Raw genomic sequence first — 26137 nt, 5'->3', positions numbered from 1 at the left:
GATCCTTCTGCCTCAGCTTCCCAAAGTACTGGATTACAGGCGTGAGCCACCATGGCCGGCCATCTAAGGACTTATTAAATGACTTTAAAAAATTCTATAGAATTTAGAATTAGGGTATCTAATATTGTATTTCACTTTCTTTTTCGAAAATTATGACTTTACCTCACAGGCACATAATAGGCATTTTCCAGACTCCCTTACAGTGAATCATGGCAGAATGTGGACCAATGGAATGGAGGTGGGAGAGACATTAACTTTCTTCAGGCCTGGCCCACGAAACTCTGCCTAGCATAATCCTCTATTTTCTTTTCCTGTCAGGCTGCCTTAAGAAAGAGGACTCAGCTGGGCGTGGTGGCTCATGCCTGTAATCCCAGCACTTTGGAAGGCCAAGGCAGGCAGATCCCTTGAGGCCAGGAGTTTGAAACCAGCCTGGCCAACATGGTGAAACCCTGTCTCAAATAAAAGTATAAAAATTAGCCAGACGTGGTGGTGGGCGCCTGTAATACCAGCTACTTGGGAGGCTGAGGCAGGAGAATTGCTTGAGCCCAGGAAGTGGAGGTTGCAGGAGCTGAGATTGTGGCCACTGCACTTCAGCCTGGGTAACAGAGTGAGACTCTGTTTCAAAAACAAACAAACAAACAAACAAACAAACAAAAACAGAGAGGACTCACAGGTGGGAAGGAAGATGGCACTACAGAGTGGAAGCAGTGTCAGTTCCCAAGTTGCTGATTAGAGTAGATCCAATCAGAAACACCCATGTTGGACTACGAGTGAGAAATCAAATTTATTGTTTTGTTGTTTTAAGTTTCTGAAATTTGGGGTTGTTACGGTAGCCTACCCTAACACACCAATACTAATAAATAAAACTTGGAATCTCTCTCATAATCCCTTTTTATCTACTAAGACTTGTGTATTATTTTGAAAAGTAAAGAAAAACATGGCATTTAAAGAGATGAAACAACAACCTTTCATTTAGCAGTGTGATAAATGTTTTTATATAGGCTATTTCCTTTAGTCCTCATAAAATCCATCTAGGTAGGTATTACTAGTGATTGAATTTTACAGTTTTATTGTTTTATTTTCAGAGTTAACATTATTAAATTCAAAGGAAGCAGTACTATACTTGCAAGCTATAAATGATCGAGATAGGTACCTTTAGTATTTAATGGCTAATAACGCTCTTTGTTATTACATTAATAATAATGCAATTTTAAATGATGATAATAATTTTCTAGAAAATGGAAAAATAAAATTTTGTGAGCAACGTTTTTCAAATTCAGTTTTTAAAATATACATATTGGTTTAATTTGGAAGATTTCAATTTTCTTGAAATTTAGAATTGACTTTAAAAACAGATTTTCATAAATATGTTACCTTGAGACAACCCTATAAACACAATCACTGTATCATTTATGTAACAGTCAAGATTTACATTTGTATGATGATTTTAATATAATTGAGTGTCAGAATAGAATATGTAATAATTGATTGATTGTCCCTGCTGCAGTGATCAACATTTTGATTCTGAAATATTACCCTGGATTTATGGAAGCTATTTTATGAAAGAACATTCACTTTAAGTTTCATTTTTTCTTAATATAAAAGAATATTTGGCAGCTTTGCCATTACCTCTGTCAGCCCAGTGATGTGAAAGTTATAAATATTTCATGCAGTTTAAATAAAAATATTTAAATTTTATTTGCATTATTTAGAAATCACTAAAAATTGTATAAACAGGTTATTTGTAGCAAGGGAAACGGACTTTTATATAGCTTTTTTGAATTCTCTACTTTGCAACCCTTTCTGTTTAAAAATAGTCATAATAAATATAATATTAAATTTAAAGTATTTAATTTAGTTTTGTAGTGTGTTACTGCTATAGAATTCTAGAACACATATATGTATGTACATATGCATGTAATTGTATAAATATATTATTTGAGCTACTGTCTACCATTCACTATGGTTAGGGTTAGAGTTTTCATTACGTGTGATGCATGCATTAACTAACTTCTGCACTTAAGGCCTAACATTTACCCTGCATTAACTTTTAATCATTTATATTTTTTAGTAAAATGTTATTTCCATGGTCCTTCAAGATAGAACTGAGGAGATGGAAAGGATCTAAAATATTATTTTATAATCACTAAACGTAAAGCTTGGTAAGTACTGGTGATTCCTCTGAGGTTACAAAATCAGAAATGAAAGCAAGATGACAGCCCAAGTCCCCTAAGCCAATCTTTCTTCTATGGTGAGCAACGTTTTATTCTTTTAATTAGATTGTAAATTCTTGGAAGAATAAAGTCAAGCATTGATTCCCTTCTTCTTTTTCCATCACTATCTATTTCTGTCTCCACAGACAGCTAGAATTTGACTCTAGCACAGAGAAACGAACAGACCACATCAAACCGTAACCAGATCAAGATCCTCTTTATAAGAATTCTGACACAAAATGGAATATTCATCACTCACACCTACTGGCCACAAGTAAGACTGTTTTGTCCACTGGCCCCTCATTAGATTTAGGACATGTTATCAGCTAGCATGCCAGTGTCAAGGAGAAACATTTACAAAAATTAGATGTACGGTGTTTTGATAGGGGAGCTTAAATAATAACATGCTTAGGTCAGTCTAGCTTATTTAATGGCAAAGCATATATAACTTATAAATAGAACTTTAAGTATGTTCGTGTTCTATAGACCCCAAATAATTTTCTGCTTGCACATTAGAGAAACACCAGCTGAAAGAAACTCAGAGTTACAAGTGTGGGTTTCAGCAGCCTCCAGACTCTTTAGGATGCCACAGAGCTTTTATTCTTGATGACTTAAAATGAATCACCAAAAGGTATTGCAGAAATAAATAGCTACATTACCTGCAATTATTTCCTAAGGACAACTGGGTATTACCAATGAGCTTTAGCCTCTGTGTTCAGTAGTAAATGTCAACACAGCTTGGGACCCTTTTTTGTCATTGTACATTTCATCTCTATATATCATTTAGTTGTATGAAGGTAGGTATTTCTATTCCTAACTGTATGTTGTTTTTTGTTGTATTTCTTGACCATTGGTTTTAAAGTGGGGTATGCCTTGCCAGTACACACAACTAATTTATGGCAGGGTTGAGACAAAGACCTGGTGACTTGGTTCTCAAACTTGTACTGCTTTTTCTACTCAGAATTTGTTTTGTCTTTTGGGCTATTATTTGAGATGACTTTGAGTGGAAAGGTCAGGGTTACCTTTGAAGAAGTGTATATTGGAGAACAAGTTAAAAAGATTTGAGGACGTTTCATCTGGAGACAAGATTTAGGTTCAAGGACTAACTTTCTGTCATCAGGTAGCAAAGTGTTCTCAGATTCTCTCTATGCAGACTTTATTTGGCTTACTGATAAACCTGAAAAACTCATTTATTTATCGAATGAGCCTTCACTGTGCATTGGCCAAGTGCTGTAGGTAAACTATTCTGTTAATTTGCTAAAACTATGCTGGAAAGCAAGCATTGTTACTCCATTTTATAGTTGAGGAAAACTCAGTCTGTATAGAGCTTCTACAACATGGTGTAGTTCGCACATCTACTTCATGACAGAGATGGGATTCAAATCAGTTACCTCTTAGGGCCTCTTCCTCTGAGCCATTATGCTGTGCTGACTTGTAAATGATGTTTACAGTCCTGTCCAGCACTAAGATAGGATTCCAAATATATGAAAGGTTCTTGCACAAAGCTTCAGAGGGCAGAAGCAGAATCTTTCGCAGGAAGAAGAAAGTTCTAATGGAGGCTTCTAAGAAGGGAATTGTTCATCTTAGAAGCTAGTAGCTCATGACCTTGGTGGTGTGCAGATCAAGAGAAATGAGTGTATCTGGAATCTAGTAAGAGGGATGACTGTGCTGTGGAAATATTACTCACAGTTTGTCCTGGTCCTCTCCTGCCTCCCTGTAATTTCTTTTCTCACATAAGTTTCAGCTTTGCTTGGCAATCAGACACCTTTTATTTTTCTTTATTATTTCTTTTTTTTTTTTTTTTTGAGACAGAGTCTTGCTCTGTCACCAGGTTGGCGTGCAATGGCACGATCTCGGCTCACTGCAATCTCTGCCTCCTAGGTTCAAGCGATTTTCTAATTTTTGTATTTTTAGTAGAGATGGGGTTTCACCATGTTGGCCAGGATGGTCTCGATCTCTTGACCTCGTGATCCACCCGCCTAGGCCTCCCAAAGTGCTGGGATTACAGGCGTGAGTCACCGCACCCAACCCTTTCTTTATTATTTCTTTGTCTGCAATTAATGTCTTCCAGGTTGTGGCCTCTCCCAGAAGACTTTATATTTTAAAAAGAACAGATCGCAGGAGGATAATTTTATGGGGCAGGTGGCCTCCTATACATGACTTCCCATGCTTTCATCCTAACATCAAAATGTCTCAGAGGGGAAACAATTGTGCCTGTGAGAAATGCAATGGACTTGTCAAAATACATGTATAATATATAGATCCACATACATTATATACATATATATTTCTATGTGCTTTGTGATAAGAAAAAAATCACAACTTCACATAATATTAAATGAAATGAGATAAAGTGCTAACTTCAAGAGACCTGCCACTATACTTTACAAGTTATCTGTCCAGTCTCTGGTTACATCTCTGATTTGCATCTTATATGAATGTTACAGCAGGCCAACCTCCACCTGATGAAGAATAAATAATAAATGAAGTGAAGGCTTGCCATGCTAAAGATGGTATTTTCCATCCCTCTAGGTTTGGGCTTGAAAGAATCCTTCTGAGGTTTTCTGGAAGTTATTGTTCCTCATAGGTTGTTGGTTCCTGGTGTAGGCTGCACTATATATATAATAGCACCTATGCTTTCTTGAATAAAAATAGGTGAGCTTAGCAGTTACTTTATAATCCTGAGAAAAACGAAATCATGCCACATGTTAAAGGCTGACATTTGAAATGCCAAGGTCTCATTATCTGGAAAAGAGAAAATTACCATGAAAAAGAGAATGATTCAGTCCAGGTACAGATAGAGTAGGCAGTCTTCAAAAATTAGCAAGGAAAATACAATCATATGAATTCAAGAAAAGAGGAGAATTTATCTTAATTGGTGTGCAATACCACCAAAACAATGACTGAATATAAATAAAAACATTAAAAGCTTTGAGCTTTGCAGATTATCTTATACCTGGGTGAACACAGCCTAAAAAATTTCATGATTTCATGGAATCGTTATTACACATCTCCAGCTGCTAAAAAAAAGTGACCTCAATTTCTCTGCAAGCTTGTAAATCAATAACCCATAAAAATCTATGGAAAATAGAATAGATAACCATAAAACCCTCTAAATTTGGTTTTGCTCATAACAAGTTTTGATTTTCAGATGCAAACAAGCACAAAGAAGGAATCAACATGTTTGTAAATTTAGACTGGAAGGCAAAGTCTCTATGAAAATAAAGTAACCTCATGGAAATCATGCAGAATAGCCACAGGCCTCCTGGGAATCAAATATCTAGACCTAAATTTGTTAAAGGAAAGAAAGGCCTGAATTGCTTTACATCTCTAAGCTCATATCTTTCTCATATGAGAGAAAATGAAAAGAAATTTGGAAGTAACTTTTTTTTCCTCCTATAAAAACTACCAGAAACCCAAACGCTATTTAGGAGGCAAAAAGGGTAACGAAAAAGCTGCATTTAAATGATGTGGGCTTCTGCTGTCACCTACTAATAATACTGAAACACCGAACCAGGAATATTTTGAAAAAATAGACATTTCTGAAGAAGATACAAAATAAACATTACTCAGGGGTCACTGAGGATTAATTGTTTTGCTTTTTATGATGTCTGAATTTTTGGGTTTATTTATTTGTTATTTTTATAGTGATGGAGTCTCATTATGTTGCCCAGGCTGGAGTGCAGTGGCTATTCATGGGTGTGGTTACAGCCTACTATAGCTCAGAGATCCCCAACCAGGCCACATAGCAGAAGGTGAGCGGCGGGCCGGTGAGAAGCTTTGTCTGTATTTACAGCTGCTCCCCATTGCTGGCATTACCGCCTGAGCTCCACCTCCTGTCAGATCAACAGTGGCATTAGATTCTCATAGGAGCATGAACCCTATTGTGAACTGCTCAGGCGAGGGATCTAGTTTATGAGCTTCTTATGAGAATCTAATGCCTGATGATCTGTCACTATTTCCCATCATCCCCAGATGGGACTGTGTAGTTGCAGGGAAACAAGCTCAGGGCTCCCACTAATCCTACATTATGGTGAGTTGTATAATTATTTCATTATGTATCACAGTATGATAGTAATGAAAATAAAGTGCACAATAAGTGGAATGTGCTTGAATCATCTTGAAACCATCCCCCTACCCTGATTTATTGAAAAATTGTCTTTCACAAAACTGGTCCCTGGTACCAAAAAGGTTGGGGACCACTGCAATAGCTTCTAACTACTCCTGGACTCCAGTGATTCTCCTGCCTCAGTCACCTGAGAAGGGGGGATTGTATCAGCTCTGATGCCTGAATTTTCTAACAAGCCTTAATTATCAATGTACAGAGAAGGCTGATGTGCAAGTGAAGCATGCTGCCCCTTGCAGGGCGTATTCTGAGGCACTAGCAAGGATTACTGCCCTCAAATTCTTGTGTGATCTGGATGCCTGACACTGTGTTGGCAGCAGGTGATAAAGCCATTTATTTCTCAGTGAGAGTTGGGGCTTCAAAGGCAAAAAACCTCCAGAGAGATGGCATTGTGGCTGAAATTCACACTGAGGCAAAGCAATTGAATACTCAACCCATTTTTGGAAAAAAACTGCCTGTTGGCATGTACATGTTAGGTTGAAGTGGGGATAGCATGAGGAGAAGAGAGGAATGGGGTGGTAAAAAGCAACCTCACCTACTTGACAGTCCAGTTAAATCAATGTCTCTCTCTCTCTCTCTCTCTCTATATATATATATATATATACACACGTGTGTGTGTGTGTGTGTGTGTAAAGGTAGGAAAATATATACACTTTAATTTATATATGTGTATGGTTCAGGTTCTTCCCTCTCTCCCTCCTCCTTTCTTCCCTTCCTTTCTAATGCCTGCAGCACTCACAGAACATCAATAGAAGAACTACACAAAACTATACAACCAGCAAATAATGTCACGGTCACTATCTCCTTCATGGGAACACTCAACCTTGGATCAAATACATGCCTCAATTACATCTTTCATTTAAAAGTGAACCTCTCCTACTGGCATACTACCTCAAATAGCATCAAAGCAAAATGAAACACAGGCAGCGTTTAACAACACTGGTAACCATGGAAACATATCATTAAAGAATATATAAACAGGAATGAATAATTAGATGAGAAATTTATTTCTACATTTATCTTTTTGCAGGACCCAGGAAAGGAAGCTCTCTTTTACCTCTCACCTCAATTTGGATACTTCCTTTTTAGTCTGTCTTCTAATTGAAAAATATGATAATTCATAAACTGTGAATTTTAATATTGTCTAGCTTAATAGACAAATTTCTTTGTAGGCAAGAGACTAAAGAATATTGCATGCCCATTGTTGTCTAGATATGACACTTAAGCAGCCAAGAGGTTTGCTTCAGGGATGTGAAGTACACAGGAAAATCTGACTTACATCATGGGGAGAAGGGGACAGCAGTTGTTAACTGTTAACAATGGGAAACATAAGTTGCCTAATCTACTGGGAGGTAATCTACATAGTGGGAAGATGGAGGGGAGAATCTGGGTCTTATAAATTATTTAAATTGCATTATCAGGTAGGCAGGATCACCTGTGCAGGTCATCCAATGTCATACCTTTGCACATTGGGCAGTCCCAGATAAACTCTATGGTGGGCTAAGTTGGTCACTAACTTAAAAATTGGAAATAGCTTTTGAGACATATACCTGGGGTTGTGCATCAGAATCACCTGGTTGAAGGGGGACAATAGAAAAATACAGTTTTTAGTATCCCACTCAACTCTAGGAATCTAATATTTTAAATGTTTTCTAAGTGACTTTGATGCAGTTGGTTACTAGACTGGTGTTTAAGAACCACTAACCTAGGCCAGCTTCCTCATTGGAAGGCCAACAGAAGCAGAAACGAAGGCCTAGAGCAATTTTAGTAGATTGAGTTGTGGGTCTCAATGTTTCCCCTCCCTGTTGCAATATCAACTCCACCCCTTTGTCTTGGCTTTGTAGTGGGCAGAAGGATCTACCCTTTGCTTTTGGGCTTGATCGTGTGGCTTGCTTTGACTACTAGAATGTTAGCAACGACAGTATGAGCAGAGGCTTAAAATGTGCTTGTATGGTTTGGCTTTCTCTCTTGGAATCCTACATTTTGCCATAAAAAGAACCTGCATCAGGTAATCACTGGACAAAAGAGAGTGAAAGATATGTGAAATACACTTGGACCTCTCTGCAGCTTGGAGGTAAGCCAAGCCCAGTTGAGATTAGCCTCAACTAATCAAATTTGAGCCAACATGTTTATTTGATAAGCCACTGAGTTTTAGAGTGGCTTGTTACGCAGTATTATTGCAGCAGTAGCTGGCTAATAAAAAATTGCAGTGATTTATTAAAAATTGAGTCAGCTTTGGAACTAGAAGTTAAATTTCCTGAATCTCAGGCCCAACCTTTTTCTACTGCTCCATGATACCTGTTTTCGTTTGCTTCCTTTCCTTGACAGAATTAAGCACAGATGTCCTTTGCCTTCAAAAGGTACTTCTGGTTGGCCTACATTTCCTATAGTCCTATATTTCTGTCAAATTTTCTCATTAGACTTTACCTTTCCCTATATCTTATTATTATAGAATTCTTCTTTCACCTTTCAAAGAAGACTAAGAAAGCTCAAATAAACTAATTTTTGCAATTCTATTCAGAGGTAACAATGTACTTAAACACTTCTAGATAAAATTTCTTCTGCATATGACCGGAGGCTGACTGGAGACTCAATGCCAAACGATAAGAATTTAAGTATGATACATAGGAATTGATGGGGAAAATATTTTTGGGTGAGTGTCTTTAGTGCTTCTCAAATTATATCTAATCTAAATACTCTAGGACCTGGGCTGCTTTCAGACATTCCTCATGCAAATAATTTAGAAACTCTCTGCCTGACAGGGCCAAATAAATAAATGCACTATAAATATAGGCCACTAAGAGAACTGTTCAGATGGTATTGCTATTTTGTTCCTTTCTGTGGAAAAATTTTTCACATGGAAGCAAATCTTCAGAGAAAGCACATTTCTCCAGAAAATATAGGTGTTTTGTTAAAGATAAAAAATATTTTCAGTTCCTTGACCTTACTTTGCCTGTAATTTCATGTTGAAGATTTTGTATTTATTTGGGGTAATCGTACATGTTTACCATGTAAATGAGTAATATTGGGATGATTTTGCAATATCAAGAGGAGAAACAAAGAATAGAAGAGAAAAAAGTCATCATTATTAGTATATGTAATCAAAACATGTTTAGTATTAATTTATTGTACATCATTCTCTGGTCTGTTTAGAGAAATCTATTTACTTGCTGCTCCCTCGATTGTCATGTTTGAAAGAAGCAGTTAGTAGGCTAAGAACTTGGAACTTCCAGGAAGACACCTCTGAGCACAAAAATTAATGAGCCTAAAAGATCTCTTGGAAATCTGCAACTTTCTTCAAAAATTCTATTGATCCTCAACTCAACCAAAGTACAAAAGTTGTTTACAATTGTGAACTTAGAACACATGTGCACATACCTAGCAAAATGTTCATTGGATTCATAATCACTGGTTTTAAAAATCATGAAACAACTATGCCAAAATATTTTCATGTCAAATGTTATTGGTTTGAGCTTCATGTCAAACCAATATTTAATTTGATTGATTGATTTAACAAATCTTTATTGAGCTGCTTTTTGCAATGCATTTTGATGGCGGTGCATTTGAAAGCAGATTAACAAGAGGTGGTATATAATTTAAGTACCTTATAGTCTGTAGCTTTTCCTAGTAAATAGTTTGTGCTAGAATATATGCTCCTTGAAGACAGGTGATGCCTATTTTGTTCACTCCTGTATCTCCAACATATACCCCAGTTTCTTACGTACAGTCACTAAATATTTGTTGAATGAGTATGAATGACAAATACAGTTTGAGAGTAAATAATAAAGGTATCCACCACCTTAAGAAGAGTCTGGACACTATTGCAAAGGTTTCAAGCTTGAATGACCATGATGCAGTTTATGGAGGCACTATATGACAATAACATTGTGGGTGCTATATTTTGCTTTGAGTGTTAGAAGCAGTAAATGCCTCCCGGTAGGCCTAATAGCAAAAAGAAAAGGGGTTGTTGCAATAGTGACAATGATGTAAAGAGAAGGAGTTGTAAAAGAGTCTTAGCCTGTGGTCTGTGAACCTTGAGGTCCATAGAAAGGCATTAGGGGCCCACAAACTATGGGCCATCTTTGAGCATGTGGCTGTGGAAAATCTTTTGTCTCTCAGTTCAGCCAGCTCCTGGTTTTGTCCTTTGAGAGTAGGACTAATCACGCCAAAGAGATATTTCTTTTTGGTAAGCTGCCTTTGGAAACCATATAGGCCATTGATAGCTATGAGATGGGAAACATTTCAATGCCAAGTGCAACTTGAATTGGATGGGAAGTCTTGGTGTTCTCTGCACAGATGGAAGACCTGTGAAGCTGGCACTGCCTCAGCCTCTGCTGCTTCACTGAAGAAAGATGCTCCACATGTCATGCTTTCTACACGGGCCTGTGTTGGTGTCAACAGCTCTTCCAGCAATCCCAAAAGAGGTCTTTCTACTGCTGTGAAAGTCTTCAGCTTCTTCGGAGCCAAGAGCTTGAATTAGTGCCTTTTCAGTAGATCTTTGTCAAGATACAAGAGCACACCATGAGGTTCTTTCCTTTTAGAGAAGTTTGTTGACAATCCAGAGAAGAGATTTAGATCTGATTTAGTTTGGTTGTTTTTTTTTTTTTTTTACAATTTTTTAAGAAAAAAGAAAACTCCTTCTTAGAATAATTTGATGGTGAGAAATTCCAGGACTAGTTTTGTAATGGCTGATATCTTAGGCACATAAATTAAACAAATCTTTTGATTGAAAATGCTGAAGTTACTATTAGAGATCCTGCCGAAAAACTATAAGCTTTTTTTTTTTTTGGCCAAGCAGCTACTCTAAATGAGGTGACTGAAGTCAAATAACAATATAGATTTTCCAACACTGAAGGTGAGACTGATGAAGACTTGAGAGTTTCTGGGGACAAAAATTTACAGACACTTGGCAAGTGGCTTATCTCTTATGAAGGTCACTTTTTGTTCAGACAGCCTTAAAATGGAAACAAATTGCTGACATAGATAGCCTTGATGATATAAGCCTAACAAAGATGACCTCATTTACTTGAGGACAAAGGAAATGACGTATTATAAATTTTAGTTGAAAATTTTGGTAATTCTTGATTCATGCTGACCCATCTGAGATATTGTGTAGTATTGCAGTTCTAACTCCATTTGCTAGTAGAGACTTTGTGAATCAGGATTTTACCTGTTATTGACATTCAAATGAAATGTTGAAATTGATGCAATATGAAATATTTCAATTCCTTGATCTAGAAAAGCTACAAAAGCCTTCTCACAAGAGTGAGAAAACCATACTTTTCTGTAAGTGCTGTTCTGGTATTCTGACTATGTATAGGAGATCAATTTCCAATCCAATGAGATAAAAAGTAAGCACATATTTCGTGTGTATGTGTTTATGAGTATTGTTCTAGGTAGATGCTTGTAAATGAATTAGATTCTCAGAGGGGTCTATAACTCAAAAAAATTAAAGGAAAAAAGAACCATTAAGGTAGGGGATGAGTTGATCAGGCAGCATGCCGCTGTTTAGTGGGGTTCCTCTGCACTTGTTTTGTGGGAGTTCTGTGATACAATTAGCTGTTACCTTTTCTCACTTCGCTGAGCAGTGCAGACCAGGGTTGGCTCTGTTATTCACATTACATGAGTTAAAGACACACACATGAAAACTTTTGTGCCTCAGAATGTGGTTGAAAGTGAATGCAGCAGGACAGAACAGGGGAGTGGAAGATGGAGTAAGCTTGCTTACTTGTTTTTCTCATGTTATTAAAACTAGTCCTGCATGTAAGGAGCAGGGAGAGGTGGACTAGGGTTTAATATAAATTTCTTCTTGTAATAAAATTAGTGTAGGACCAATATATAAACACTATAGGGCAGCTGTTTCAAAAATAGCTTAGTCTCAGCCCGACTTGGTACTTTCTATTTTGCTAATTAGTTCAGGAGTGTGGTGAGGTCTCCAGGTGTTCTCAAGGAGACTGGCTGATTACAGATGCCTGGATATCGGGTTGCAGAGGCATTGCGTGCAAGTACAGTCATGACAAGTTATTTTCAACCCTCTGTAGCTCTGAAGAGGTGACACTATTATAGAATAACTTGTGCAAACACTTATTCAAAGTGATATATCCCAGTGTGAGCTGTCATATAGTACAGTGCTTAATGCCTTTCTTTTCCTTGCTGCGTTGATGATATGAAAAATGTTCCTAATGCAATTGAAAGGTTCTTGAGTCCACCAAAGCAAAGGTCCATTCTTTTGCATCTGAGAATTTGTAAGTCAACCATGTATAAGAGTAAATATAGACATGTTCTCAAATTTTTACATTCTGAAATTTTCCATTTCCTGTTAAGAAGAATAACCAACTAAAATAGTATGGATTTTATGTGGTTGAAAAGGAAGATATACAGTATAGTAACTTCTGGCAAAGGTGGTGAAAATAGTGTCTGTCTATTTAACCTGAATGGATGCCTACAAAACTGCATGCAAGTACAGTCTCTAGTCTGTGATGTTTGGGGACGTTCTTGAAGTCATCAGTGAAATTGCTAGGGTGGATTGGGTAGTGGGGCATATATATCTTTAAAGATGGCATAGACTTGGCACTCTCTGGCAAGGATTAAATACCCCCTTCTGATTTGGGACAGAACAAGGTTTAGGGATTTGAATGTATACATTTGAATCAAGATCAAGGAGAGCGGTTAGCAGCAGGAAGTATATAATGGGTGAGTGAATGGTTTGTTGTGCTGATGTTGGGGCTTGATAGAGAGTGTTAATTTATAGAATTTATCTGCAGGAAGTGATTTCTAATTATGTTGCTTCTTTTTTCCTCAAAATTTGTGACATCATCTTTGGATGTGCCTAAGATTTTGGATAAGATTTTAGTGCTAAAATGGGCTTTAAGAATAAATCTTCTCAAACACTTTGTTCCAGCCATTCTCACTTTCCAGTTAAAGCTCCTCTAGAGACTAACTTGCCCTAAGTTCAAGATCTAGTTAGTATTAGAACTTGTACCAAATCAGACCTGACTTCTAGACAAGAGCTCTTTTCTCTTACACCAGGTTATGTCCAATCAAGAGAAAGGGAATACAAAGAGAACTATTTTTTATCTTTTATTAATGCATAATAGTAAAATATTCATTTTATTTCATTTTCTATCACAAACATGCATGCCTTGGTAAGTGGAGATTGTTTTCTTAGTCTGAGGTAAATAAAATAGAGATATTAATGTTCTCTGAAAGCTAAAGGAAACAGAAAAAGTTTTTTCACATCAGATGGATAATGTGATGACATAACAAGATTTGAAGGAGGTGTGTCTCATACGTGAGCGTAAAAACTGAATTATCATGCTTGCGAACCACAACATGGTCAGACAAAATTTTTATTTACGAAACCGCCAAGGTCTTACTTTGTCTTAGGTTATGCTGACACTGGATCTATTATTTTCTTAGTTCAATGTAGAAAACACGATAGGTACTCATATATATTTGTTTAATGAATAACTAAGTCAAGCATTCGCTGGGGACCTAGTATATGCCAGGCCTGCTGAATATTTTCCAGTCCTCAAGATTCACAACTCCTTTCCCACCTCTCTTAAATCCTTTATAAAAGCCTCTGAAATCCTTATAAAAAAGTCCTCTTTGTATATCTATAGCCCATATTATTTGCTTATTTTTCCCATCTGGCATTTTTTAACAGCTATTTAGTTACATGTTCATCAGCAATTACTGCTGTTTGTATGTTCCAGATTCTCTTAGGAAAGTCTTAAAATTATCAGAGAAGTAATAGGTTGTTTTGGGATTAAAGGTTTGTCTACTTGGAGATCAACATTTGTTTTTTTAATTTTAAAACAATCACAGAACTGAAGTATAATGGGACTAATCTAAATTTTTTTTAATAGAAGGTAAATTGATCTCCAGATAGAACCATGTGAGTTACTGGAAATTGTGTATGATAAACCTGACACTTTAATGTCTAATGAAGATAACATATAATATAGAGAGACAAAAAACTAGGGACCAAGACACAGTAGTGAAAATGTAGGGGGAAGAAAAAAGACAGGAAAAAACCAGGAAGCTTCAAAAGGCTGTTGATGATTATTTCTTACTTTACAGTTAGTGGCTTAGAACATCTTATTCTGGTTGGTTCAAATTGTTCACATTCAATTAAATTAAAACATCTTGAAATACAAGGAGAAAGCTCCACACAGTCTGGAGAAGAGAAGACATGGAGGAGAAAGTTGGCTTTTGTAGTTGATATTCAAATATTTATAATAACTTCCTTGGAAATGGGTTTCATGTGGTTCATGTGGACTCACTAGAAACAACAGGATAGAAGTTTAAGGGAGCAGAAATTCACTTTAAATGAAGAAAACAGTTTAATAGTTAGCAAACCAGATGTTATTTTTGTGGAGGTTAAGTGAGCCCTTCATTTTGGGTATACTTCAGCAGAAACTTATTGACAGCTTGTTGGTGGAGGGTAAAGCAAGAACAGATTCATGTCTTATAAATGAGATTGAACTAATAAATCCAAAATTATTCTTATATGTCTAAGAAATTATTACTTTCATCTTGGCATCTGATTGACCTTTGGTATGACTTCTTGCTGCCATTTTGAATAATAAATTAGAAACAAGATTTGCAATTTGCTATTGGTTGTTTCAAATAGTAAATAGTAAACAAATACATCTGATCTTTGCATTTTTCCTTTATTATGTAATTAATATTACTTCTAGCATCTGTTTTTACAGGCCATAGATCAATAAGAATCTATGAAAATACAATGTTCATATTTTAAAAAATCCTATTATTGTAATGGCAAGCCTGGAAAAGTAGTTCCTGGGATCTCTAAAATTTATATTGATTTGTGAAACTGAAGTATGGGCCATGGGTTAACAACCTTGAATTTTGCCCCTAGAATTACTCTTAGAAAATCTACTTCATTATAAATACATTATTATTCAGTAGCTTCCTTCTGATTGATATGCCCAGAGCTACCTTTCCCTGCAGTCTTTTAAGCACCAATCTTTCATTTTAGCTCTAAAAATGAGATGGGTTTCTCCTCCCTAGTTGGGACATCAATTTTTACCTGCCAATACAGTTTGATGAGCTTGCTTATGCTCTGTTCCCTTCCTCCACCAAGCCAGAACATGTAGTCAGCAATCATGGCACTCCTAAGAACAAGGACAGATTTAAAAAAAAACAAAACACAAATGTATAGGACAGAAGGAAAACCATAACAGGCACTATATACAAATATGGAGGAAGATAATTTTTAATGTATAAATTTGTCTAGACTAATATTAAGCAAAACACAAAGCACATTTTAGAATGTTGAAAGTAGGGTTTTTTTTGGGGGGTAGATAAACCAAAACTATAAAAGAGAAGCAATAAGCTATTTGTCTTCTAGGTGGTTTTAAATTTGTACAGTATAAGAATATTTAAAGATTATGAGATAATGTTTTGTTTTGGTTGGCCTATATTAAGCTTCAAAGCACTTACAGAGTGACACAGATTTTAGGAACTTTTAGGTCTTCAAACCTAGCATAGCATATATAGCTAACTATTAGATTGGTATTTAAGCATATCTCAGACTTTATCTGAGTTAAATATTATTCACTTCTTATTAGTCTCCTGAAAATGGAAAATAAAAAAAATCTCCAATTCAAGGAAGAATCCTCTCCCCACAAATCTGTGTGTAATTGAATTGATTTAATGCCTAGTGTGTACACTTGCTGCATTAGTCTTATTAAGTTGAGGGGATATTAAAAACTATTGTGCAATGGATATTAATTCATTACTTAGTACCCTTTGGATAAACAGTTTACTTTTATGACTATTTCTCTGCTAGGTCTCTCTATTTCTTTCTCCAGAGATTCCAGATCCAATTAAATGTGACTAGAAGTAATTCCAAATTGTCACGTTAGCCAATTAAACATATAAGAATCCTGTGTACCTAATCACTAGTACCAAAAGTTTATTTATTTAAGTAGAGCTGTGACTGTGTACCCCTGAATGTTTTTGTTATCTTTGCCTGCAGATATGTGTAGTTTCTTGACATCATTGTAAATTGAATTAGAAATTTTCCTTTTCTAAATATAAGTTGTCTAAGGCATAGCAGCTATAAACTTACTCTTTTTAAATAATTTAAATGTTTAGATTCTTCTTCAGGACAGAGAAAAATCAGGACTCTAAAAATCAACGGTGGAAACAAATACCACCAACTGGAGGATTATTTAGCACTCTCTCTCTCTCTCTCTCTCGCGCGCGCTCTCTCTCTCTCTATATATATATATAACACACGTAGTATTGGAAAGAAGCTGCCCACTGACATTTCAAAATAAATGACAATAATTTAAGAATAGCTAATATTTTAAGAATCCTTTTATATTTTCCAAAGCTCTTAATGATAAGGTAAAGAGAGGTAGGAGGTATTGATGTTGTGTGAATATGAATGGGACAGAAACAAGGTATAAAAATCATGGACTGTAGAGGAACAAAAGTGTATTTCAAATGTTTACATTGTGATAGAAGCACATGGAAACATTTTCCTTTCTTAACAACCTAAAAAGAAAGTTTACTTGACATGGAGGTGCCTGTTATTTAACAGAATTTCATTTAATAAATTCTGAATTTAAGAAATCAGTGGAAAATATAGAAATTTTACTTTCAAGGACAACACGCCCTATATTTATAGAAGTAGGGTACACTTAGGTGACAATTTGGTCTGCAATATGATTCCTTCTACCATTAGCATTTGGATTTACAAATATGGTTCAACAAACATTGCTTAAGAAGTATCCGCCATTAGTTAAATCAAGGGTGGGCAAACTTTTCCTGTAAAGGGTCGATAGTAACTATTTTAAGTTTTGTGGGTCATGTAGTTTCACAACTACTCAACTTTGCTTTGCAGAAGCAGCTATAGACAATACATAAACCAATTAGTGTGACTGTGTTCCAATAAGATTTTATTTACAAAAAACAAATTGGGGTAGTTTAACTCTAACATCAGAAAATTAGTAGGTTGATCAAGCCATGGTGGGCATTTATATAACTGTCAATCAATATCCGATGCCAGCATGCACACATTCCAGCCACAGGTCCCCTTAGATATTTCAATCTGCTATTTTCTCTTCAAGGGACAATATAACATGCACTAGTATTACCGAGCAGAGTCCAGTAACTAAACTTCACAATTTGAAACACACAAAAAATGTAAAAGATAATTCTGGATCATAGACACAGTGGCTGGAGTCAAGTAAAAGATAAATTGATAAGAATTTTTATAATGTTAGTTATTGTCATTTTTGGGTTAGGACAATTGTGAAAGAGAAGGAGGTAGATCACCCCAGTGGGTTTCCAAGGCTTTCTTGATTTTTTAATGCTTTTGGTGATTTGGTTTTGTGTTCACTGTTGTAAAATTAGAATTTTTAGCATTTTTATTAATGTTTTGCAAAAGTTGCTTTTTCTATAATTGTATGTTGTCACATTGTTTGCTACATTCTTAAGTGTGCTTTTTCACATGGGGGCTCAAGTCTTTTTTTAAAGGAACACAACTCCAAATTTATATTGAAACCATGAAGAATTAAGATGCATTGAAATTCCTTACCTGCCATACCTCAGTGAAGCATAAGTTTTATAAGAGCAAAAGGATACTAAAGTTAAATAACAAAAAATGATTTCCTAAAGCTCCATATTAGCTGAGATATATTTCATAAGTATGATGTATTTCTTTCAATACCTGGCATGTATTCATAGAGCTGTGTTCATGTTTGGAACACAATTCAGATTGTAGTTGCTCCAAGCCCCTTTTTCTTCCCCGTGGAAATGGCAGCTGTGCTTTTACCACCCACCTTCCTTTGTCTGGTTCTCTATTGTAGCTCTGCCCTACTGCTCAGCCCTCATGAATCGGTGAAAATTGGTGAAATGATATTAAAAGTGCATGGAAATAACATTGTGTCATGCAACATTTGTGAGGCAAGAGCCATGGGGTTTTCATTATGCTGAATTTATAAAAGGCAAGATAATTAATTGATCAACCCACTGAGCATCCATAAGGAGTCAAGTGAGATCCTGGTTCCAGCAGACTCATCCCATGAATCAAATGTAAACAGTAACCCATCATTCTTTCTATTCTCCTTCAGGTATCCCTCTATCATTAGAACAACATCTAGGTGCTAGCTTCCAACTATTTTCATTTCATTGTCATGATGCTATTCATCTTATTTTCATTAATGTACTGAATGGTGTACCTGCACTGGAGCTATAAGATCATGTAAGGCAAATCTTTTTAACTGACAGTCGGTGGCTTAACATCTGCTAATTTTGAGGCTTTACGAAGTGATAAGCACCATGTTAAGCACTTTATGGAGCAGAGTGTAAACCTAACCCATCTACTTCTGCACTAGATCTCATCCAATTGCGTCTACTCATGGAAACTGCTCCACCAAGTCTCTCACTCTTCTAGTTTCTTCTCTCTCTTTTCATTTCTCATTTTTCTCCTGGAGCTTTTCTTCCAGCATACACAAATGCTGTTGTTTCTTCCTTTTAAAACAAAACAAAATACCCCAAAAGCTTCTCTTGCTCCGTGTCCTCCATTCCAATTATCACCTGAATTCTTCCCTTCACTATTAAAAAGCAAACTGGAAAACCTCGCACTCTTGAAAAAGCTGTGTGCTTTCTCTACTTGTAATTTTTCTCTTCCTGTTGTCTCTGCGACTCACTCCAGCAGAGCTCATTTCCACCACGTCACTGAAACTGCTCTTGTCCGTACCACTAATAGTCTCTGTACTGCCCAATGTAATGGTTTAATTTTCAACCTTCATTTTCTATGCATTCTCAGGTGCAAGTCATACAATAGCTCATGCCCTCATCCAGTGTACACTCTCCCACTTGGCTTCCACTGTGCCATTATTTTGGATTTTCCTCCTATCTTTCTGGTTGCTCTTTTCAGCCTTCCTTGCAGTTATCTTCTCATCTTCCTAGATTCCTAACTTTGGAGTGTCTCAGGATGCAATGCCTGGACCTTTTCTCTGTCTTTCTTGGTGAATTCATCAGTTTCATGGTTTTAAATAGCATCTATACATTGACAAGTCTTATATGTATATCCTGAGGCTAAACCTCTTCATGGATCTGCAGAATCTTGTAGAAACTGTTTTTTAGACATCTCTATTTAGACACCTAAAAGGTATGAAATTTAACTTAATCACACTGGAGACACAGATCTTCCTTACTTCATCTCCCCAACCTCTAGTAGTCTCCATCTATCTAATTTCTCAGACAAAAAACCTTGGCATCACCATCGACTCCTCTCTGTCATATTCCCTATCCATTGCAAGATAAAATCCTGGTCAGGCTCTCTTTAACCTACATGAGAATCTTGCCACTTCTCACCATCTCCAGCATTATCATCTGGTCCATAATCTCTCACCTGGATTACTGCAACGGCTCCATGCTTCTCCATCAGTTTATTCTCAACACAATAGTCAGACTGATCCCATTAAAATTAGTGTACTAGAGCAGGTCACTCCTGTGCTTAAAACTGCAAAGCTTCCTGTCTCTCTCGGAGTAAAAAACTAACCTCTTTATAATGGCATTTGAGTCCTGTATCATCTGGACACACGTTGCTTCTTTGACCTCATTTTCAACTACCTCCTTCTTAGCTCACTCTGCTCCAGACAGGGTCCATCCCGCTGTCCCTCACAAAGAATGGCCATACTATTGCTTCTGGGATTTTGCACATGACAGTCCTTCTCCTGAAATGCTCTTTCCCTATACATTCTTATGACTCTCTTGCTCACCTCCTTCGGTCTTTGTAGGTGTCATTTTCTCAGTGAGAACTACCCTGACCAGATTCCAACACTATTCATACCCTCACTTGTTGTGCTTTTTCCATGCTACTTATCACCATTCAACATAAAGTTTATTTCATTTGTATTAGTTTTGGTGGTGTTTATTGCTGTCTTCCCTTACTGCAGGGTCAGCAGATTATGGTCTGTGGGTCCCATCTGGTCTGCTACCTGTGTTTATAAATTACGTGTTAATAAAACACAGCAATGCTCATTCATTTGTGCACTGCTTACACGTTGTCTATGACTGCTTTCGTGCAACAATGGCAGAGTTGAGCAGTTGCAAAAGAAATCCTATCTCTCACAAAGCCAAAAATATTTGCTATCTGACTCTTTACTGGAATGTAAGGTCCCCAAGGGCAGAGATTTTTGTCTGTTTTATTCACTGCTGTATCCCCTGTGCCTAGAAAAGTGCCTGTCATGGTAGTCACGCAATAAATATTTGTTGAATTAACAACTACGCATTATCTTATTTATTTATACAAATTCAAAAAATTGAATTCTATCTTACAAAGAGCCTGAGACGAACAGAATTACATGGCTTACTAGCATTCTAGCAGAAGCAGTCTGGCCTTAGAGCTATCTCACAGTCCATATTGAAGAGAATGCTTTTGTAGTGAAAGTGGCATGGTAGTGGAGCGACAGAATGGGCTTTGTCAGTCTAATTTGTCCAATGTAAAATTTAGCTCATATGAGAGTTTAATGAATGCTAATTGATGCTGATGTATTTATGGCATAAATTGAAGAGGAAAGGTATTGGGAAACACATTGGCCCAATATGTCGTATCTAAAATTATTTTTTACATGATGCCTTCAGTCATATGTCAGCAGTTATTGCTTTCCCACAAGGAAATGTTCACATTTTATTTACTTAATACATCTGTTAAGTATAAAAGGGCCAGAATCTGGTTTTTAAATATATACACATATAAAATAAAAGGTTTTTATTTTATGAACTCAGCTTATTGTGAATCAAATTCTGTTTCTATAGAATGGCAAATACACAATAAAATAATGTGACATATTATTATTAATCAAATAGGTACCAGTTTTATTTGCTTATTTGTAATGAATACCACAAAAAGATTATGAGTACAAGCACATTTATGTTAGGTGCTTTTACAGATTGAATATTTCTAAACAGACTGTGCAATTCTAAGAGTATAAGAAAATACTATTGACATGTCTCAAGGCCTATGTTCAGATTCAAAATTTATAACATTTCTACTCAGTGTGGCCACATGGTGGTGTAAAACAATAAGATATGAGTAAACAAAAAAAATCACAGCACACAATCAGCTGTGTGGTCTCATTGGGCTGACTGGCTGAGACCTTGAAAAGTCATTCCGTTCATCACCTTGCCTTTAGGCAGGATCACACTTAAACCTTTCAAATGAGACTGATGAGAATCTATTCTGTTTTAAAGACCTCCACAGAAGGACATTGCTCTGCTTTCCTCACTGATTCCAGAGTTTCACAGCCATAAATAGCATCTTCTGCAGTTTTAGTCTGCTGGCTTTAGTTCTTTCTCCAGTGTGAATGCAACTCAACTACGCCATATTCTCTGAATAGAAGTTCTAAATATTCTCACAATAATTTATTAATCTTCTTTTCCCTATGTTAATTAATTAACCCCAGTTGCTTCCATTTTCTCAAAAGTGTCCCTTTTTTTTTTTTTTGCCTTGAGTCAGTTTTGTGGTTGCATTTCCAATTTATTTAAGTTTCTCCTTTTCTGCCTTCTACAATTGGAAATTGAACTCTCACAAGTCTAAGGATAATCTGTTATCTTTATATGCATCTATTTCATTTACGTAATTGTATAGGTACTTCTTAAAGGTGTGTGTATGAGATCGAACTACAGAATTCTTTTGTATTATCAATATGTTTAGGAAGTTGTTTCCTTTCTCCTGTACTTAAAAAAGCTCAAGAACATATATATGTACATTGTTCATTTTAGATGAATTAATATTGATGCAGAGTATGTTTTTCTTTTGAATATAAGTACACACTAATGTTAAAGATGATATTCCTATGGGGAGAAGAGCTAAACTAGTAAATTCATTCAAGCCAACACACACACACACACACTCACACACACACACCCACGAAACATTTTTATGTAGGCTCATATATTTTCCACACAGCAGCCAGTCACAATGTTCTTTCAAAAAATGTAAAGGAAAATTACCTCAAAACCCAAGCTCCTACAGTAGCCTCCAATTCTTAACAGGCTGTTTCCTCTTCAACACATTTTCCATAACCCTCTGGTCAAGCCCCCAACCCCACCCCTTGGCCCCGCCCTGCTATTCCTAAACCAGAACTTTGTGCTTTTTCTAAATAAGCTTCACATTTTGTCATTACCTCTGTTTACTTGCTTACTGCCTCCTTTCTCTAGTCCTGTGCTGTCCAATATGGGAACAACTAGCCATCTGTGGTTATTTATATTTAAATGAATTAAAATTAAAATTTTAAATTTAGTTTCTTGGGTACACAAGCACATTTCAGGTGCTCAGTAGCCCTATGTGGCTGGTGGATATCATCCTGAATGACACAGAATATCTTCATCATCTCTGGAAGTTCTATCTGACAGTGCTGATCTAGACTGTAAGCTACCGGAGCCTACCATTACAGCGCCTCCTACAACACCTGGTAATAGTTGTTGCTCAGTAAATTTTAAATAAACACTTTGTCTATTTAAGTGATCAGTAATTCATATGTGCTGTGTTTGGGCTTTCCCTCAGTTATCCATCTTCCTTCCCCCTTACTGCCTGCCCCTAGTCATTTGACAATAATTCACAGGGAGACTCAGCTTCGGGAATGCTCTGGGTTCAGGTGTTTCCGTAGTTGGTGGTCATTGAAGAAGTTTTTCGGTCTCTGGACTTTTGTAACAAGCCTTCTTCTATGCCTAATTGCCTGACTCTAATATCTGGAAATTTTTCCTGAGACTGAGTCTTTACCTATTGCAGCCCAAATCGAGTTTATAGGTTCCTGCCTTGATTATAATTCTAGATTCTGATGATTATTGGAGTTCTAGCCATGCTCCTGCATGACTAACAGGTCATTGATGGGAATTTTCCTTGAGGTTTACTGCCTGCCTGCTAGTCTGAAGTTTCAAATATTGCCTGTTGCTAGATTCTCAACTGGTAACAACAAACAACAACAGTACTACTACTACTATTTGTAACAGCAGCCGATATTTACTGAGAGCTTACCATGTACCAAGCAAATGCTTTTACATCTCATTTAATTCCTAAAACCAAGCTATAACTTGAAGAAGCTGAGGTTTAAGGAAGTTAATTTTCTAAAAAGTAGATGGCAGAGTCAGGATTCAACTAGATATATGGGGTGCCTGATGCTAATTTCATGTCAAGCTGTTGACTGTTGGTGTACTCTCTAAAAGCTATGTTCACTGTGGCTGATTAAACTGTGTGTAATGCTATTGCCTGGTGACGCCTGGTCCTCCTCCCTTATCCCCCACTCATGCTTGTCTCACTAGCAGACGTGTCCTATCCTTAGTTCTGACTTATTAATATAACATGGTCAATTTTTTTTCTTTTCTGGCTGTGTCAAGAGAGGTGTTATTATATCTACAGAAAATATATGCCTGATTGAAGAGGAATGGATAAATAGAACTCATTTCAGATATTTTTATGAAGTTTTATTTTTGATTTCTTTTCTGTGTGGAGCCCAAAATCAGCAAATGTTTCTTGTTTTATTATAATAGGCAAGATTTGGAGTCATGGCAACATGCAAAAAGTATGAAGACACGATGCTGATCTCTATGAGCTTCCAATTGGGCTATCAATATGACGTCCATATTTAGCATATTTGACATGCCAAAATATCAGGCATTTTATATCCACAAAGAACCATGCAAATGTTAAGTACATTATGTTAACTAAGAAGTACAGATCATAAGTGCTACAGAATTTTAAAGAGGAAAACGATTACTTTTTACTGTAATGGAATTTTCAGTGCTGAGACCTGAAGAATGGCTAGCATTCTTTTTAAACAGTAATGAAGAAAAGGTAGCATTTTTTTTTTATTTGGTTGGGGAGCAGGGACACTTCACATGCTAGGGAATTGAAAGTAGAGGTATTAATGCAGAATCTTAGGAGAAGCAGAGGGTTTGTGTAGAGGAATAGAGAGGGGACAAAGCTAGAAAATTATGTTGGGGACAGATTATGATAAACCTCGGATTTCAGGCAGATGAATTTAAACTTTATTCTATAGATGCAAGGGACAATTGAGTTTTTGGAGGGAGGTAACATGGGAACTTCTAGTTTAAAAATCTCAGCCATTGCTAGTCTGGATTTAATAATGGGAAGGAGGTCTTACCTGGCCACAACCTGCCAGGCTTGTGTTTAATAGGGACAGTGACACTCTCTAGCTATATTGGGAACAATCCAGGGTTATCTGTATTTTGCTTTTTAGGCATGAGTTTATAAGTGGTGTCCTTAATATCTAGACCCCATTTGCTCTCTGGAATGAAGAAGATTGCCTTACCATGTACATTGCTAAGCTCTCGGTAAATATTGATTGGCTGCTGTTACAAATAGTAATAGTAGTATTACTGTTGTTTGTTGTTGGGTCCTGATAGGGCCATATGGATATAGGAAGGCATCTAAATACATATGAGTACTGGATTTGTATTTGCATATTTAATGAGTTTCCCTGTTCCACAAAGATGAGGATACTAAGATGGGTCAGCCATTCCTATCATTAAGGTCTAATGAGGAAGGAAATATAATTATATCACAGTGAGTAAAGTGGATAAATCAATATATGTACTAAAGCAGCTGAGAGGGTTGGTGGTATTCAGGGAGGGGGACCTGGGTCAGCTTAAAATGATGAATAGGAGTTAGCCAAGCAAAGAGAGCCTAAGCCCGAGAAGGGCATTCTGGGCTTAGCATACAACTTGAACACAGGTGCAGAGGTTAGAAGCAGGAGGAAAAGCAGGAAACTCCAAAAGTACCATCTTGCTGCATTTTGAGCAGGGGAGGGAAGGCAGAGGAAAGGCATAAAGAAGGCTGGATTTCATCTCGTGGGTAATGGGGAACTGTTGTATGGTATTAAATAGAAAGCGATTCTGTGGTTGAGAGAGAGAACCTTGATAACGCTTTAGAGGATGTATTTGAGTGAGAAGACTGGAGGTGGGAGGTGATTGCAGGAATTCTGGGGGACAGCAGACAAGTCTAAACTAGGGCAGTGACTATAAGAACATAGGAAATGGAGATAATGACACCATTCTTAAGGACAAAGTCAACTAACAAGGAATGTAAGGAGAAGGCATTTTTGAGCTTAAATATGGTACATTCCAGGTCCTGTGTGATTTAGTCTCAGACTAGGGTGGGCTTTCATAGAGGAAGAGGCATTGAAGAAGTTATTGTTCCTATTAATAGTCCTATTAATCTTGTGAGGAAAGGAAAACCTAAAACTGACTTCTTTCCTTCTCCAGATGAATGAACTAATATCTGATGCTCAAGGAAACCATAAATGATAAAACGCTAATGGGCTCGGCCTGAAGCCAACTGTGTAACTCTTCGGTGGAGACTCACTGGTAATCACAGGCCAGCAGTCAAATTAAATAATCTGTTGCTCTGATTCTCTGGAGTGTTGATGGTACCTGGTAAGCCTTAGAGACGCTTCCTTAGCACTCATTTTTCAAGAGCTCCTCCTGGAGCATCCCCACAGGGAATTTTTCCTACCAGTGACCTGTCTCCTGCCCCACCATATCCCGGGTCACCCTCCCATGATGGAGAGTCAAGCATCCATTCTTTTCCCTACCAGCAGAGGGAACCCTCACCTTCTGGTATGAATGGAAATCCGGAATGTAGGGTTCTCCCATCTTGAACATGATCCTGAAATTTTATTTAACGTTTTGTGGGATCAAAGGAAAGGGAACAATTAGCAAAAACTGAAAAATGTCATATTAGGTCATGCTGAAAGGGGACAAAAGCTAGAGGAGAGCCTGGCTGTACAAA

At 36.8% G+C, this 26137-nt stretch overlaps 1 protein-coding gene across 1 annotated transcript in view; it reads right to left on the bottom strand.

The window, feature by feature from the left end:
• The window catches only part of SPATA16 (spermatogenesis associated 16), a 254565-nt gene that overhangs the window by 72700 nt on the left and 155728 nt on the right, over positions 1–26137 (bottom strand). Inside the window, exon 5 of the mRNA XM_011968612.1 lies at positions 15395–15479. Coding sequence (XP_011824002.1) covers positions 15395–15479 — 85 coding nt within the window. The remainder of the gene's footprint in view (positions 1–15394; positions 15480–26137) is intronic.

This window comes from Mandrillus leucophaeus, unplaced genomic scaffold (genome assembly GCF_000951045.1).
Source record: "Mandrillus leucophaeus isolate KB7577 unplaced genomic scaffold, Mleu.le_1.0 Scaffold850, whole genome shotgun sequence".
NCBI lineage: Eukaryota > Metazoa > Chordata > Mammalia > Primates > Cercopithecidae > Mandrillus > Mandrillus leucophaeus.
This window is presented reverse-complemented; position numbering and strand designations above follow the sequence as displayed.